Source organism: Seriola dumerili, unplaced genomic scaffold (genome assembly GCF_002260705.1).
Source record: "Seriola dumerili isolate Sdu_G_001 unplaced genomic scaffold, Sdu_1.0 BDQW01000088.1, whole genome shotgun sequence".
NCBI lineage: Eukaryota > Metazoa > Chordata > Actinopteri > Carangiformes > Carangidae > Seriola > Seriola dumerili.
Window position 1 is genome coordinate 7563153 of NW_019174343.1, and position 15434 is coordinate 7578586.

General features: G+C 44.6%; 1 protein-coding gene across 1 annotated transcript; it reads left to right on the forward strand.

Moving 5' to 3' along the window:
• The first annotated feature begins 1783 nt into the window (after positions 1-1783).
• On the forward strand, positions 1784-14039 carry LOC111221911 (zinc fingers and homeoboxes protein 3-like). The gene is made up of 3 exons (XM_022745504.1): positions 1784-2055; positions 10378-13297; positions 13846-14039. Exons 2-3 carry the CDS (start codon positions 10575-10577, stop codon positions 13877-13879), a joined length of 2757 nt encoding a protein of 918 aa, XP_022601225.1. The 5' UTR covers positions 1784-2055; positions 10378-10574; the 3' UTR covers positions 13880-14039.
• Positions 14040-15434: the final 1395 nt, after the last annotated feature.

The window sequence follows — 15434 nt, forward strand, 5'->3', positions numbered from 1 at the left end:
TCGACCGGTCCCGCTGTCAGGCTCATTTACAAACCGTTTGAGCAGCAAGAGTGCTGAAGATCTGTCAAGTGGCTTCGGTGACACCTGTGGTAACAGTCACTCACATCGAGTACCCTTCTGCTGCTCAACTACATAACCTCTTTTTTAGCCTAAATTTGCAGTATCTACTGTTCCTTAAAATTTAGATGTTGAAAATAAACTGTTAAACTGCAGCACTCAGGTTTTTATTTTAGAATATAATCCAGAGAAAAATGTTCAGTGCATTATTTTGGGACAGATAGTGTCCTAATGGGCCAGAGAGGCAGATCCACATTGCACAGAGGAGCAGTGCCTCAGTGGAACCTGACAATAGCTCAAACCTCCACACCATTGTCCATAAAACAATGCAAACACTATAAAACCTATAAATACAAGAAAAGTTCAAATTTGTCATATTTGAGTTAAACGTCTTTGAATCCCAGTACTACAGCAAGTCATGCACTACAACACGTCTGCTGACCGGAAGCACAGGCTGGGTTTTTGTTTTACTATTGAGCGATTCATCTTCCTGATAGATAATCTTTGTTTTTCCTGACTGTACACAGCCACAGCTAAAGGCAACGTCCGAACTCCGTCAGGACACACTGGAGGGGAAGAGTAAATCCATGTATCTCCAATACTGGAGGTCTGTTGGGGCCCTATATGTTCATACATTACAACAGACAATGAGGGTGTTATATTTATGTATATTTATATCTTGATGTTCAGGTATCTGTTACACATCACATAATGTCTAAATTGGTTATATAGTATCTTTCTAAGCAGACATGATATAATGTGTCCATAGTATTCCGTGGCTTTAGAATGGACTTATCATACTACTATTATTTCTGCATTATTACCACAATATTTATATTTCTCTCATATGTTTTTTTTAGTTTCATTCAAAAACATAATTCCAGCCTTTTTCTATTAGACCCTCACTCCATACTTGTCTCCGTCAGTTTTGCGCTTTTACGCACAGAAGGCCAACAAGGTCATGTGGGTCACAGCCATATATAAACCACACATACATACATACATACATACATACATACATACATACATACATACATACATACATACATACATAGATATATATATACACACACACAACAACAACACATAACTGGTAATTTGATTAAAGGGAAAATGTGGTCTTATGTTTAAGTATAAAAATGGACATGAACAACCAGGCCACATTCCATACAGTACATAAATTGGTCTACCACTATTACGCGTGTGCGTAAAAGTCTATTTTAATTCTTTAGGCTAATAGGCCTGTGCTTTAAATGACAATTCCCAAAACGATTAATATTCATAGTAGCCCATCAAGAGATCTTTTTTTCTAAAGACGGCAGCCATCAATTGAAAAAGACATGTGACCTAATTAAGAGGACCTTTTGGGTGATGAAGCTCACTGAAATGGCAGATCACTGAACTCCTGTCAAAACCCCGAATTTACACAATACAATCCATCTGTTCAGGCTGTTCCGCGGCGCCATTGTAACTATGTATAACCCAATCTGTGAGAGCACTGCCTTACCCCTATAACGACATACCCAAATGTGCACTGGGCTCAGTATACGTACCCCCCCCCCCCCCCGCCCCCCCCCCCCTCCCCCCTTCCACCAACACAACAAACAACCAAAACACACACACACATCTTCATCTCATCCCCGCCCCTCTCCAAAATTTTAGATGAAAGGGCTTTTGGATTTTGGATGACGCTCCGAATCACGTGTTCATAGGAAATACACTCGCTTTAATTTTTTTGGAGCTGCCTCGTCCTGCACCGCCGACCGTAGTTGTTTTGCCGTCTCCATACAGTGTGGCTGAGGGGTGGAAAGGTAATGTAATGTAATGTACCTTGCCGTGGTCACTGACGGGTTCACGCCAGTTCACCGGGTTCACTTGAGGAGAGCTCCCACCCCCTGCTCGCCTCCTCTTCTTCTCAAAGCGCAACGATCGGAGCTAATCCAATATTATTCATTTATATATTAATGTCGGATTCCATTTTTCCCACCGACTGTTGAGGTAAGGACACATCTACTCTTCCAAAACGCGAATAGCTCTCATTATTGGCGAGGTGCGATCTCCAAAGTTGTTTACTGAAATTATGTCTCGCTATTGAATATTGAATTTTCATCTGGTGCTGTAGTCAAGGCAGTTTATATGAAGTCGCCAATGTATAAAATGGCGACAGTAGGTGGAGGAGGGGGGTGGAGGATTTTTGGGAATATTCATAAGGTTATATAGAGTGCCAGATCGCCTTTGGCAAGTAGGCAGCGAGGCAGTGTGTTGCCCCACAGCCCTGTGAATGGAGTGAAACGGGTTAACTCGTCAGTTTGTTACAGTTACAACAACGGATCCTCCGTCTGGCTGAATTTGCGCTCCTTCTCGCGCTATACAGTGTGGCGTATCTGCTTATTTTATTGCACAACGCGCTGTATTTCCCCGCTGTGCTGTGAGTGTGAGTGCTTTTAGTTGTGAAAGACTTCTGAACAGAGTGCTATAGCAGGCTTATCGACTGGTATAAGAACCCTCCGAGTCCATAGATATTCAAACTGCACGCCAAGTATCAATTTTCATCTATTGATCGCTCACTCTCTCCAATTTTCTTCCTCTTGCCAGAGCAGAAAGGTAGGCCTGTATCTGTATGCACAGGACTTTTTCTTTCATTTCCTCCTCTTCCTCCTACCAACATGTGCTGCTGCCCTGCTCTCACACACACACACACACACACACACTGGGACATATACAGTACAGTAAGAAGCAGCTCATTTCAGACATTTTGCAAACTGTGGATTATCACTGAGGCATTAAATGAAAAAATATCAGTTCCTGTACAGTCACATTTGCTATGTGTACATAAATATTGACCCAGCTTTGAATGCCATGTGTCTCCCTCTGCCTTCAGGGGAGGGACCTCTGAGCTGACTAACGTTGCCTCTGTGGTTCATGTGCGTGTCCAGTGTCCATAGCACAAGAGACAACCCCAGATTATTCAAGCAGCTAGTTAGAGAAGCATGGATCAGTGGCAAGTTTTGGAATGTATTTTAATTATTTGACCATGTAAGCTTGTTACATATAATGTAGGTCATGGAAATGACTGTGCAACACTTGTGCCATTGTGTTCCTGAGAGAGTAGGTGTTTGGTCTGTGGACAGTGTCTCCGAGCGTGGAGTACAGTCCGGTCTCCAGTGGACATTTCTTCACTCCGATGGTTAATTTGCAGGCGTGTGTGATGACCGGCAAAACAAAGGTAAATGAGCTCTCGCTGTGCAGCTCCAGCAGACTGGGTTCAGCTTGGCCCGGTGAGTTCAGCGTGTGTGGAGTTTTTCGCTCCAGCAGGACGCTTACACTGGGGGAATGTCAATTCCCTTTGTGGATCCCTGGGAACGGTCTTCCATCTCCCTTCTCGGAACTGCTCTAATGAGGCCAGGCATATTGCCTTTCATCCCTCACTCCCTGCAATTAGGCACAGCTCACAGTTTTCGTTATGGCCACAGCGGACTGTTTGTATACACAGGCACAATGTAGTGAGCCAAGAGTGCCCACTCCCCTCTGCAAAACAGTGTCTCTTGCACATGCCACTCCTCGTATACCTGGAGTGTTGTACTCTTCAGGATTTGGTGTTCTGATTTCTAACAGCAGCCACTGTGGATGTTATGTTTGTGTGTGCCTCCCACAGCTCAAAATGAATCCCCTGCCAGAGAATACCGAGGAAGGTCATATGGTCATGATTTGCAGATTTAGCTGACATGGAGTGTATAACATTCCTTGAGTTCAGAGGAGAAAATCAACTATCTAATGCCAACCAGATCTATTTTCCAGCCGTTTTTATACAAACAAGCATTCATGATAGCAGCATACCTCATGGTCCTCACAGACAATCCTCTGAAACACAACTCCGAGCCCCATTTTTCCCACCAGAAAGGACGGCATTCTATACAAGTTCACTTTTATTTGGGTCTTTCACCCTTTTTGGTATTGCTTTTGTCATCGGACCAATGCCGTATCGAAGCCCAGACCGTTCAAAAGCCTCACTAAAACAGCATGTTTGCACAGTTCCGACCAAAAGAAACGCCTGTGCACTGACGGGGGGAAAAAACCTTGGGGCTAGTGGGGAAAGAGCCCCTGCCACTTTCTCTGTCCCATGCAAGAAAGGTTTGGTCAGCAGGAGCTGGCATTTGCCAGGCTTTGGCAGTTAGAGGAGGCTGTGATGTCAGCCATTTTAGGATGGACACTACAATGTGCCGTATGCCGCCATCTTTCTTCCTTTTCGTCTTAAGTTGCCAAATGAATGCCTGTAGTCTTGGCTACAGAACTGAAGAAGTTATTCATCAAAAGTGATGTAAACGGATGCATGACTCAGAGTTTTTTCTCTGCACACCATGGTTTATTTGTCTGTCATTCATCTGGGCCACAGATAGAAGGGTTCGGAGAACAATGTAAGATTTCAACTGTGAGCGCTCTAACACAAAACAGGACCATGCAACAAAGATGCTCAGACAGACAGAGTGCAGTAGGTATGTACTGTACTGCATCAGTCTCCAGGCCTCAGCACTGATTTAGCGAGACAATAACACTGACAGGAGGTCGTTTGTAGCGTCTACAGCTGCGATATTTCTTTCATCAGCCGCCGTCACACACATGGGAACAGCGGAGCAGGGCTCTCGATCGGCTACAACCTGATCGAGAAAGGAAAAAGGCCAAGTCGTTGTTGCGGACCTCACCCAAAGTTATCTGAAAGAGACTTGAACCATGAATGGACTTTTCAAAGATGGCTGGCAGGGCATGTGGATTAAGTTTGTCCTGCACCGGATGCAGTCCAAGGAATTCAGTGTGTGTGTGTGTGTGTGTGTGTGTGTGTGTGTGTCTCGTGGTAGGTGGGTGTGGGCGAGTGAGTCCGCTGTGTGTGTGGCGTGGTGGGCAAGGGGAAGAAGGGGTTGCCATGGCGATGTTAACACATGAGTGGCACCACCGACCGGTCTCCCAGTGGACAAGGCTGCAGTCATGGAGGCTGGGTCCGGTTGGTGGTGGTTGGTGTTGGGGGGGGGGGGGGGGGGGGGACGAGATGGCTGACAACACCTGCGTCTCAGACATTCAGACACTAATACGCACACAAACACACCCATGTAAAGAAAAAAACAAGAGCCCAGAGCGGAGACAGAGACCACACACCGAAGCCTCTGCGCATCTTCAGCTGGACAGGCGGTGAAGACGGCGTGGACTGGTGTGCCGTATTAGCGCTGTGCTAATGACCCTGATGACTCTGAATTGTTTTTCAGCACACGTAAGACTGGTGCCTGACACTTATTCATGCCGGCAAATGTACAGTGCCATTCACACACAAAGATGTCCCCAAACTAAAATCCTGTCTACCTTGCCTGTCAAAAAGAACAACACATCAGTCCACTCTGGCAGCATGATGGACGCAGGAGACACCCAGACACGCAGGAAAACAGACCAATTGCAGTTCGACAGTCAGCCGTCTAAAGGCTCCCAGCGCTGGATCACGTTTCCCTTATAAATGAGGCGCCATTGTTCCCAATCTCTTCTCTGTGCAAGACAGTAATTGCTCTCTGTCTCTGGCTTATATTTAGGTGTCCAGCTGATCCACTCACATGACGTTAATCTATTTAATGGACATTTGGCAGAAAATGTTCCCGCTAAACAGATTTTTTGATCATTCAAATGTATCTGTCAGGAGTTCCCCCCTCTCAGCCCCAACCCCCAGCGGGCACCAGGTCATTTTTTTTTTATTGGGCTGATTTCTGAAGCAGACTCTCAAGACAGTTACGGATCACTGTCAAAGCAAATTACAGGCAAAATAAATATTGTCATAAGTGGAAGAATTTATGCATTTTTTTTATTTTTTTTTAGCTCTTCTGCGACTGTCGCATCAAGAGACTCCTCGCCAGTTATTCAGTTCAAAGAAAGATTTTCAGAACATTGCAGGTGCTAAATGTTGCGGAGGTGAGGAGGGAGTGTGTGAGGAGTGTGTGGAGATGTGTGCCTACAAGGTGTCAGCGGGGAGGAATATTGAAACAGCACAGCCTGTCATCATCATCAGTCATCCTCTCACTTCATTCCCAGATGTCTGAGTTTTGTCTTCCTTTGTCCTTCTTCCTCCTCCAGCCTTCACATTCTCATTCATGTGACAGGCGGCACAACAAAAACACCAATCTCTGTTTGTTAATGTCAACTGTAGGTGACCCAACAATCTGGGAGTGTCTGAATCAGTGGACTGTTTTGAATTAAATTTTAATGTCTAGCAACCACTTTGCAGCCTCGCCTCCCTTTTCCGCTGGTAGCAGCTCGTTGTAGATTGGGCATGTTTTTCGTGTTGTAATATTGTAATTACTGCAGCAGTTTATGAGGTGATGAAAGGGAATACACACTGCTTTCTTTAAACTGGTTCGCCAAAATGGGAGCAGCACACTCAACTGTTTGCCATTTAAAAGTATAGAGAATATAATTAAATATTAATGAGATGTAAATATAATATTGTTATGGAAATGACAGTGTAAGAGCACATAAGGGAGCCCCTCCTGTAAATTTTAAAGCTGCTATTAAATCAGGCGGAACGTATAAACCCCATCAGAATTTAAACCTAGCTTAATCCCATTTGTTTTGAAACGCTTGTTTTTGAAAAGTTGAATGGTTCAAGCGTGGTGTTAGTTCACCGTACAAGGCCCCTCCGCTTACGCTGAGCGTGGGTGTTCAGAAGGCACTTCTGAGAGCTCTGCCACTTCCCCTCACTTCAGATACGACTCCCCTGGTCCGCTCAGATGAAAAGAGTCTGCTCCCCCTGTGCCACAGAGCCAGTGCCAGTGCGGGGACATACGACACACTGAGGACAGTGATCGTCTGAGCGTTGTCTACCTCCGCCGCTGAAACACAAGGCCTGGCTTTTCAGAGGGAACCATTCAATGGCTCCCTGTCTGGGAAGCCCTTGTCTTGTGTCTGATCGCACGTCTCGCTCGCCAGATAAAGCAGCCCATTCTTTTGATAGGTGACCTGATTCTTTATGTAACCTTTCTCAACTTTTGGCTTGTCTTGGGTTTACTCATTCAGGGAGCGGAGCTTCTGTACTAGGCCAGCGTCTGTCTCGTCGCAGATCAGCGTCCCCTCTGGGGGCTGCTACACCAGTCACAGCCCACCGCCGTGACCAAATTACCTTCTCCATCACTTTATTTTGTGAAACGTCCTGGCATACAGTGTGCTTTATGTGGGGCAAACAAAATGAATCACTTCACCACAGCTAAACTCAGCCTACGCAGATTTTTTACAAAGTTCTATAACATAGTGACATCTCTCACACAGATGTCTCAGATGTGCATGACTACATCCCTCTGTTGCGTGAAAGCTGACTTCTAAATCCCTCGTTCAGTGGAACAAACTCAATGAACGCTGTGTCCTCACCAGGGGTTAATCGAGTGTGCCGTCAGAGGATATCATGACCTCTCTGGCGGCAAAACATACAGCACATGCCCGCGTCTGGATGCAGTGAACCGGGATTACTGCATAAGATGCTGGTGACCTAGTTATGTTGTTGTTTGTTTGTTTTGTTTTGTTTTAGTTTTTTTCTGTCAGAAAGCAGCAGCCTTCAGTAGAAATGAAAAAGAGGTAGTTAGAAGGAGGACGTCACAGTCTGTCTGGGATCAGTGTGTACTGTTTGGGCAGTCATTTGAGGGTTTTAATTCTGGAACAGGTTCATCTTTTATTTACCATCCAGCCGGCCATGGCGAGCATGCACGTGGATGCAGTAAAATGAGAATCCGTGAAAGTGCTTTTCAGCAATGTGACAAAAAAATATATACATATGCTGCAAGTATCCAAAATCGGTTTCTTTGTAATGAACAAACTGCAGTGCATGATGTCGAGACTTGCTGGATTTCAGCAGAATGCTGGTTTTGGGCGGTATGGTAGTTACATTTCTGCAGCTGATGTTTTCCCCAGGATGATAAGCTGGCATGAGAAGGTAAAGCCTGAGTGATATGGATAGATGATGATAGGATGAGACTAGTTTTCAGCTGCATATCACACATCAATGCTTCTCCAGTCTCAGAGAGGAGACGAGAGTGATATACAGAGGCCGTGTGTGTGTGTGTGTGTGTGTGCGTGTGTGTGTGTGTGTGTGTGTGTGTGTGTGTCATAGGTTCACGCAGAGGGCAGAGGGTGCAGAGCTCCACTTTGATTTTTTTTCTCATCATTTGTTTTATATGTTTTGTACTTTCCAGTGTTAAAATAATAACTATTAAAACCAGCTGTATCACTAATGAAACGCTGACAAGAGTGTATCCATTGTCTTGTCCTACATACTTGGTTAAATATTTGTGGCTTTGTGAGAGAAGAGAGGCATGTTTTTTTTTTTGTACATAATGCAGAGAAGAAAGAGGAGACATGTTGAAGACTGCAAATACAATCCATATCCATCCTTATGACTGGAGTGTTATAGGAAGGGAAAGCCTTTGGATGTGGTTTGCTAACAGATTTGAGCACCCAGTGATCAGTGTATTGTGTTTGTATGCATGCGTGTGACGCCACGCTGCTTGTTGAACAAATGTAGGATGAGACGGTTTAAGTTTGCAGCTTGTAAATGGCTTCAGATGTGTTTGTAGTAACCTCCTCAGACTTTGTGGGAATTTTTCAGGTCCTTAACAGTACTGCTGTCAGCTGACTGCGAGGACACACACACACACACACACTCACACACACACACACACACATACACACACACACACACACACACACACACACACACACACACTAGTCACCTGATATCCCCTCTTGACACTACATTATGCAGGGAAGATACACTGCAACATTCAATGTAAAACACATGGCTCACATCCAAGTGTGGCAGTGACATACTCATTCTCACTGGCTAGTTCTTTAAACCTTCCTATGTCTGCTTTATAATACCAAATAAAGAGGAACAGAACAGCACCACGCAGTGCATGTAAAAAATGACAAAAATATATTAGATTTTTTTTTTTAAAAAAAGCTCCCGTACCCCTGTCAAAATACACATAATTTAAAATAATATGACCTATTCTTACAAGCAATGAGCATTAAATATTTCTGCAGACAAACACAAACCTGCGTGGATGTTTTTGCATATTTGTGGATGCTGCAGACAATTTGAAACAGCCGGTAAGGGTTAGATACATCCAGCACTTTCAATTTGGAGAGGTGAAGTGCATCCCACTCACAATCCCCAAGGTATAGTAGTCCGTGAATGATATTTATTTATTGATAATAACTGCTTCATGGAGGGAGGCAGGTGGCATCTGGCCACAAAGATACGAACACTGGTTCATATCCAGCGCATCACATTTTCTGTACATGGTCTTTACTTCAGCTTTAAACTTAGTGCTTCTTACATGTTTTGTTCTTATCACGAGGCTTTACTAAAAATAATTCTGTGGACACATGCCATCAATAATTAGAGGAGCCAAACCTATGGCAGCAGTGAAGGAAAACAACAAGTATCTCTGAGATTAGACTGTCATCTCTGGCTGTGTTGATTATTACGCTCTTTTTTCTGAATTCATAAAAAGTGACAGCTAGACAGAAGTCTGTAAATCCTAGTAAATAACCAGAACACTGGCAGGCTGCATTGATCGAAGGAGAGTGTGTGTGTGTGTGTGTGTGTGTGTGTGTGTGTGTGTGTGTGTGTGTGTGTGTGTGTGTGTGTGTGTGTGTGTGTGTGTGAGTGAGTGGAAGCCAAAATTATTATTTTTCTTATTGAAAAGCCTTTTTCTTTGTTCTCCTTGATATATTTAATGGTAACTATTTTTTTCAATATTTAGGAAATCAGTCAGTTGTAATTTTAAAATATTAATAATAATCTTGTTCATGAACCCTGATGCCACGTCTTTTAAATAATGTGCAGAGAATGAATAAGATCCACTTTACATCTCTCTGTACAGTACTTAATGTAACCTTAATTTAGATTAAAAGCATAAATTGTATGGCTTTTTTTTTAAAGAAAGAAAAGCCCTGGACTCTTTTACTTCGGTGCTGTAATTACTGATTAATACCACCTACACTGATCACACTGTATTTCCACCTACACCTATTACCCTGTGTGGGGCTATTTGCTTCCTCTGCATCCTGCTTACAGGAATATGTCATGTATAAATATTTCATGTTTTAAATTTTGAAATATACACAATAATTGTATTTGCATGATGTTCAGGATGAATGATTAAAATATTTTTATTTTTCAGTTTATACCCCTATGTTTTCCATCTACTAACTGTGTCATTTCTTTTTCTGTAATTACTAAATTAAATATGAGCTGAGTCACATCTCTCCCTTTTTTTTCTCTCTCTTTCCTCGCAGGTTCCCAGGGAGCTGTTAAACTTGTCCATGTGACAGGAGTCCTGAAGTGGCAGAAGGCATGAAGCAACACTGTGATATCATAGTGGCTGGTCCATGACACGAAACTCCATTCAACCCACTCCACTATCCACCCGCCCTCTGTTCTCATCATACCGGACAACCAATCACTCACTCTCCCATCTACACAAAGCTGCACAATGGCCAGCAAGAGGAAATCCACTGTACCCTGCATGATACCATCCAAATCCAAACATGTGCGTGAGGAAATCATACTGGGCTCACTACCAGAACTCCTACCAACAATCCCAGAAGATAGCATACTCAGCATCTCGGGAGAAGAGTCTGGCCATTTCTCTCACAGTTCCTCCAAATCTGACAGTGGCAGCGAGGTGCAAAAAGGAGGTACATACAGCTGTTCGACTTGCCGTTTCGAATCCAGAGATCTAAACTACTTTTTGGATCACATGCACAACTGCCACTTAGACTTCAGGGCCCAGCCCACCTTCTACTGCCTGAACTGTGGGGTGTCAGTCGTCCGCTTTGAGGCTCTGGCTCTGCATAACGCCAACGCCCACCCTAAGATAATGGAGGGCTTGGTCACTGCCTCCCTAACTGTCAACAAGAGGGATAGAGTAACAACTGTGGAACAAAGTCTGTTCACGGACAGTGGAGAAGACTACAGAGAATCTGGGATTTCCCTTACCAAAACACCGATTGCAAAGATGATGAAAACCAAGGGGGAGCACAAAAAGATTGTGGTTTCTCACACCGTGGAGGTACGGAAGATAGACACTGGAAAGGATGTAGACCCCAGCATGCTGACAAATGTGCCTGAACTCCAAAACGGGGCTCTCAGTGTTTCTGGCGCCCCAGCTATGCCGAGGACCACTGTTACTCATGTGATTACAACGACAGTGTCCAACCAAGTCTTTCACCAGCACACTCCCTCCCTTTACTCTCCCTCTTCCTGCAACTCTAATAAAGACCTTCCAAAGGTGATGATCCCTCTCAGCAGCATCCCCACGTATGATGCTGCTATGGACACCAGCAGCTTTCTCAAGACATCCTTTGGCAAGTTCCCCTACCCGACCAAAGCCGAACTCTGCTACCTAACAGTGGTCTCAGAGTTCCCTGAAGAGCAGATCAAACTGTGGTTTACTGCCCAAAGGCTCAAGCAGGGCATAAGCTGGTCTCCTGAAGAGATCGAAGAGGCCAGGAGGAAGATGTTCAACACTGTGTTCCAAGGTGGAGCACCTCAAAAGCAGCCCACTACACCACGGCACGTCAATCATGTTGTAACCCACCACACTGTCACTGCCCAGCCGGGCTCAAAAGGACCAAACTTTCATATGGCCAAAGTTCCCTATGGCAGTATAAAAACCAGGTCTGTCGGAGTCATAGCCTCGCAGGCCAGCATGTCAACCAACCCCCATGTCACCAGGGTCTCGTATTCTACTCCAATTGTCCCCCCAAAGTTTCCATCCATAGTCAGAACAACACAGGTACTGACCAAGAATACTCAACCCACTGTGGAGCCGGATAAGAGCAATGGCCTCGGCCTGGACATGGCTGGAAACAGTGGTTGTGTCAGTAGCACCAGCAGCAGTCGAAGCAGCAGTAGCAGCAGTAGCAGCAGTAGTTGCAGTAGTAGCAGCAGCATCAGCAGCTATTCCAGCAGTAGTAATGGTGGTGAGACTGTCACCAGGAAACCGGTGCAAAACAGCTGCCCCACAAACAGCATCAACAGCATTGCCACTTGCTCTACCAACATTAGCAATAATGATGAGCACTGTGTTGCTGACACCAACGGCAAACCAAATCTCAAAAGCAACAGTTTACCAATCAGATTGGAAGGTTCAAACAGTACCAAGAGTCAAGTGATCATCGATAACACCAGCAAATCCAACATCACCTGTAACAATCACAACAGCGGCATCATCAGTCCACAGGAACAGGCCCATGCCACAAAGCCCGATGACGAGCGCAACAACTATATCCACAAGCCCAACAACAGTAGTATTAGCAGTGAATACCCCAGTACTACCTGTAATGACAGCGTCCCTAACCTGAACCATGCCAGCAAATCCCCAACTGAAAGCACCAGCACCGCTGTCATTACAAAAAGCAGCTCGTCCATTTTGGATGAGGGTAAATGCAACAAGGACTTACCCATAAAAGGCATGTCAATCCTAAAGCAACTCATTAAGGAGGAGGACCCATTTGCCGGGGACAGAGGCTGCCCAGAGCTGAAAGTTGACCCCATCAAGATCAACTTTAAGAGGCTGAAGATGAATGAAACAGAGACTACATCTGAGATTGTACATCAAGAACACAAGTCTGAGGTAGGCGAAGTGTCTGCTTCTCAGCCATCTTTCTCCCCCCCATGGGGCAACAAGACCCCCCAGCAGCTGCACATCCTCCGACAGGTTTTCTCCAACACCCGTTGGCCCAGCAGTCAGCAGTACGAGGACCTAAGTGTCCAGACAGGCCTTCCCAAATCAGAGGTGGTGCGCTGGTTCAGCGACAGCCGATACAGCCACAAGAACGGGCAGCTGAAGTGGCTGGAGACCTATCAGCGATCGCCAACGGAGTCAGAGGAAGCAAGGGGCCACGGAGACACCGAGGCGGAGTCACCGAAAGACCCTCAAGTGGCCAAAAAGAAACTTGCTGAGCAAGACATGAACAAGCACCTTGAAGGAGAAGCAGGACTGAACACAGGGCAGCGGGTTGTGTGGCAGGATACATACTCACCGCTGCTCGGCCTGATGGGGTCCGAGGGGAGCAGCGAGCGAGGCCAAGCTGAGGAGTCTGCGCAGCCAGGAGTCCTGCAGGATCCCTGGTCAGAAGGAGCAGAGGACCATCAGCAGCCAGTGGCCAGTCAGTCACTCATTGAACAACAGACTGATGCCAATCAGGCCAGGTACTACAGTCATTCTGTTTGAATTACACAGTGTGATAAAAGCTACTGAAGTAAGATACACTTCTCATTCAAGTGCCTTGTGATATTTTACAGGCTTAGTGCTATTTATCAATCAGGGAAACGAAAACAATGTGAGCCAGGTGGAGTGATGAAAGCATGACAGCTTGTTGTTTGTAGTGGTTGCTGCGTGATGTACAGTAAAAAGGAGGCAGGGGGAGTGTGTACAGGTACTCATGCTGAGTAGCTTATTCAGGCAATCAAAGGTCTGTGTTTAAGAAGCTATTTTTAGATAAGCAGGAGTCTGGGCCGTTGAATTATAGATTGAGAGCGCATGCTAATATATGTGAATAAATCATGACAATTGTCTTTGGTGAGATGGATTTCCGGGAGGCAAGTTAACCCATACGCAGGCATCATTTTACAATGCTCCCGCCTAAAGAAGTACCTCACTTACAATACAACAGTAATACAATACAACAGGAACTTTCCAATCACATCCTCATGATTTGTGCATATTGCATTTGCCTGTTTGTGTGTGTTGCTGATAGGGATCGCCTGAGGATGGAGCTGCTGGAGGTGTGATGAAGCGGGCCCCAATCTCGCCAGAGGAACATCATGTTTAAAGGCTGGATTGCTCCCCTGGCCGTGGTCTAAAAAAAAAAAAAAAGAGTGTTCATAATGACAGCAGATGTGATTGTAGCTGGACCGATGGACTCTGACTGGTAACTGAGAATAACCCCCCACCCCCCCCCCTCCTCCTCCTCCTCCTCCTCCTCCTTCTCCTCCTCTTCCATCTGCCATCACTTCCTGCCATCGTCAAAAGAAAGAACTTCTCACCTTTGAGTTCTGTGATGTTTAAGCCTTTCATGCTTCTTTGTGGTTGTGTGGGGAGGGTGCACAATGAGGTCAGTACGAGGGATCAAAGAAAAGAAAGAGAAAAGACGCACACTGACTGGAAAACTGACTTGAATGAGCGAAGACAGGATAGGATAGGGCCGAAAGATATTGTTTTTGGGTCAGAGGGAGAAATATATATATATATGATTGAAACTGCACTATAAAAGAGGGTTTGTACTGACTGGACAAACAAAAGATGTGTCAAGGAAATGTTATTGTTGGCTTTGTGATATTTTTTACTTTTTTAGCAACCAGTACTTCAGCACTGCCTTGAATTTTACTTTTTCCGTTATTTGGTTTTTCAATTCTATTTACTCTTCTATAGTCACTGTAAGTCCAGATGCAATCAAACATGTTTTATTTAGATCTGTATAAATGTTGGTGATCACTTTGCAGTTCAGCTACACGCAAGAGACTATATACAATGCACTAATGAAGACAGCAATGCTAAAAATCACACTGCCCCACATTAAAGGTATTGACAGTTCTGTCAAGATCAATACACTACACTGCCCTGCAAACTGAACAGAGAGAAGCCTGTCACGCTAACGTTGCCTTACTCAGCTCTGTCCATGTGTTTATATGACCTGTCTGTCCATCACCTTGCTTTCCAGCTACTGTGCTGTCCTGAAAAAAGAAAAAAAAAACATGCCAGTGCATCGATGGTCACTGTTGGTCTATATCTGTGAAAAAAAACTTGTGCTGCTTTCTGTATACACTTGGAGTTTAACTTTAAGCTGTAATTGTATCAAATATTGTTACTGGCAAAATGTTGTTTAAAGCAAAATTATCAATTTGATCCCTAGACAATGACAGAGTGAGATATCGTGCTAGCTAGAGAGCCAAATGAGGAGATCTTTGCTCTTCTCTGAATTTTCTTGTGTTTATATAAACATACAGTCACTACATGAATCCTATTAAGCTGCATCTTTGTCAAGCTGCTAATAGCTAAGAACGGTGCTATACCATCCAAAGTGAAATTGGAGGTTGATCTCCTACCAGCAGTGTATGCACTTGTGTCGAATGTTACAAATTTATTTTGGTTTGAGATAAATGGAATCTGGACTTACGGTGTTATGATCACTTAAAAAACTTTTATGAAATAGTCTGATCATAAAGCACTGTTGTATCATCCTTTCTACACTTCTGAATCTTTACAGAATAAACTGAATACTCACCAAGCACCAATGTCTCATTATTTGCTCAGCACCTTGCACCAGGAGTGAATATGAATTGTTCC

Coding starts and splice junctions, on each gene's coding strand:
- LOC111221911 (XM_022745504.1), top strand. CDS start 10,575: ATGGCCAGCAAGAGGAAATCCACTGTACCCTGCATGATACCATCCAAA. Junction 13,298..13,845: donor ACTGATGCCAATCAGGCCAG/GTACTACAGTCA, acceptor TGTTGCTGATAG/GGATCGCCTGAGGATGGAGC.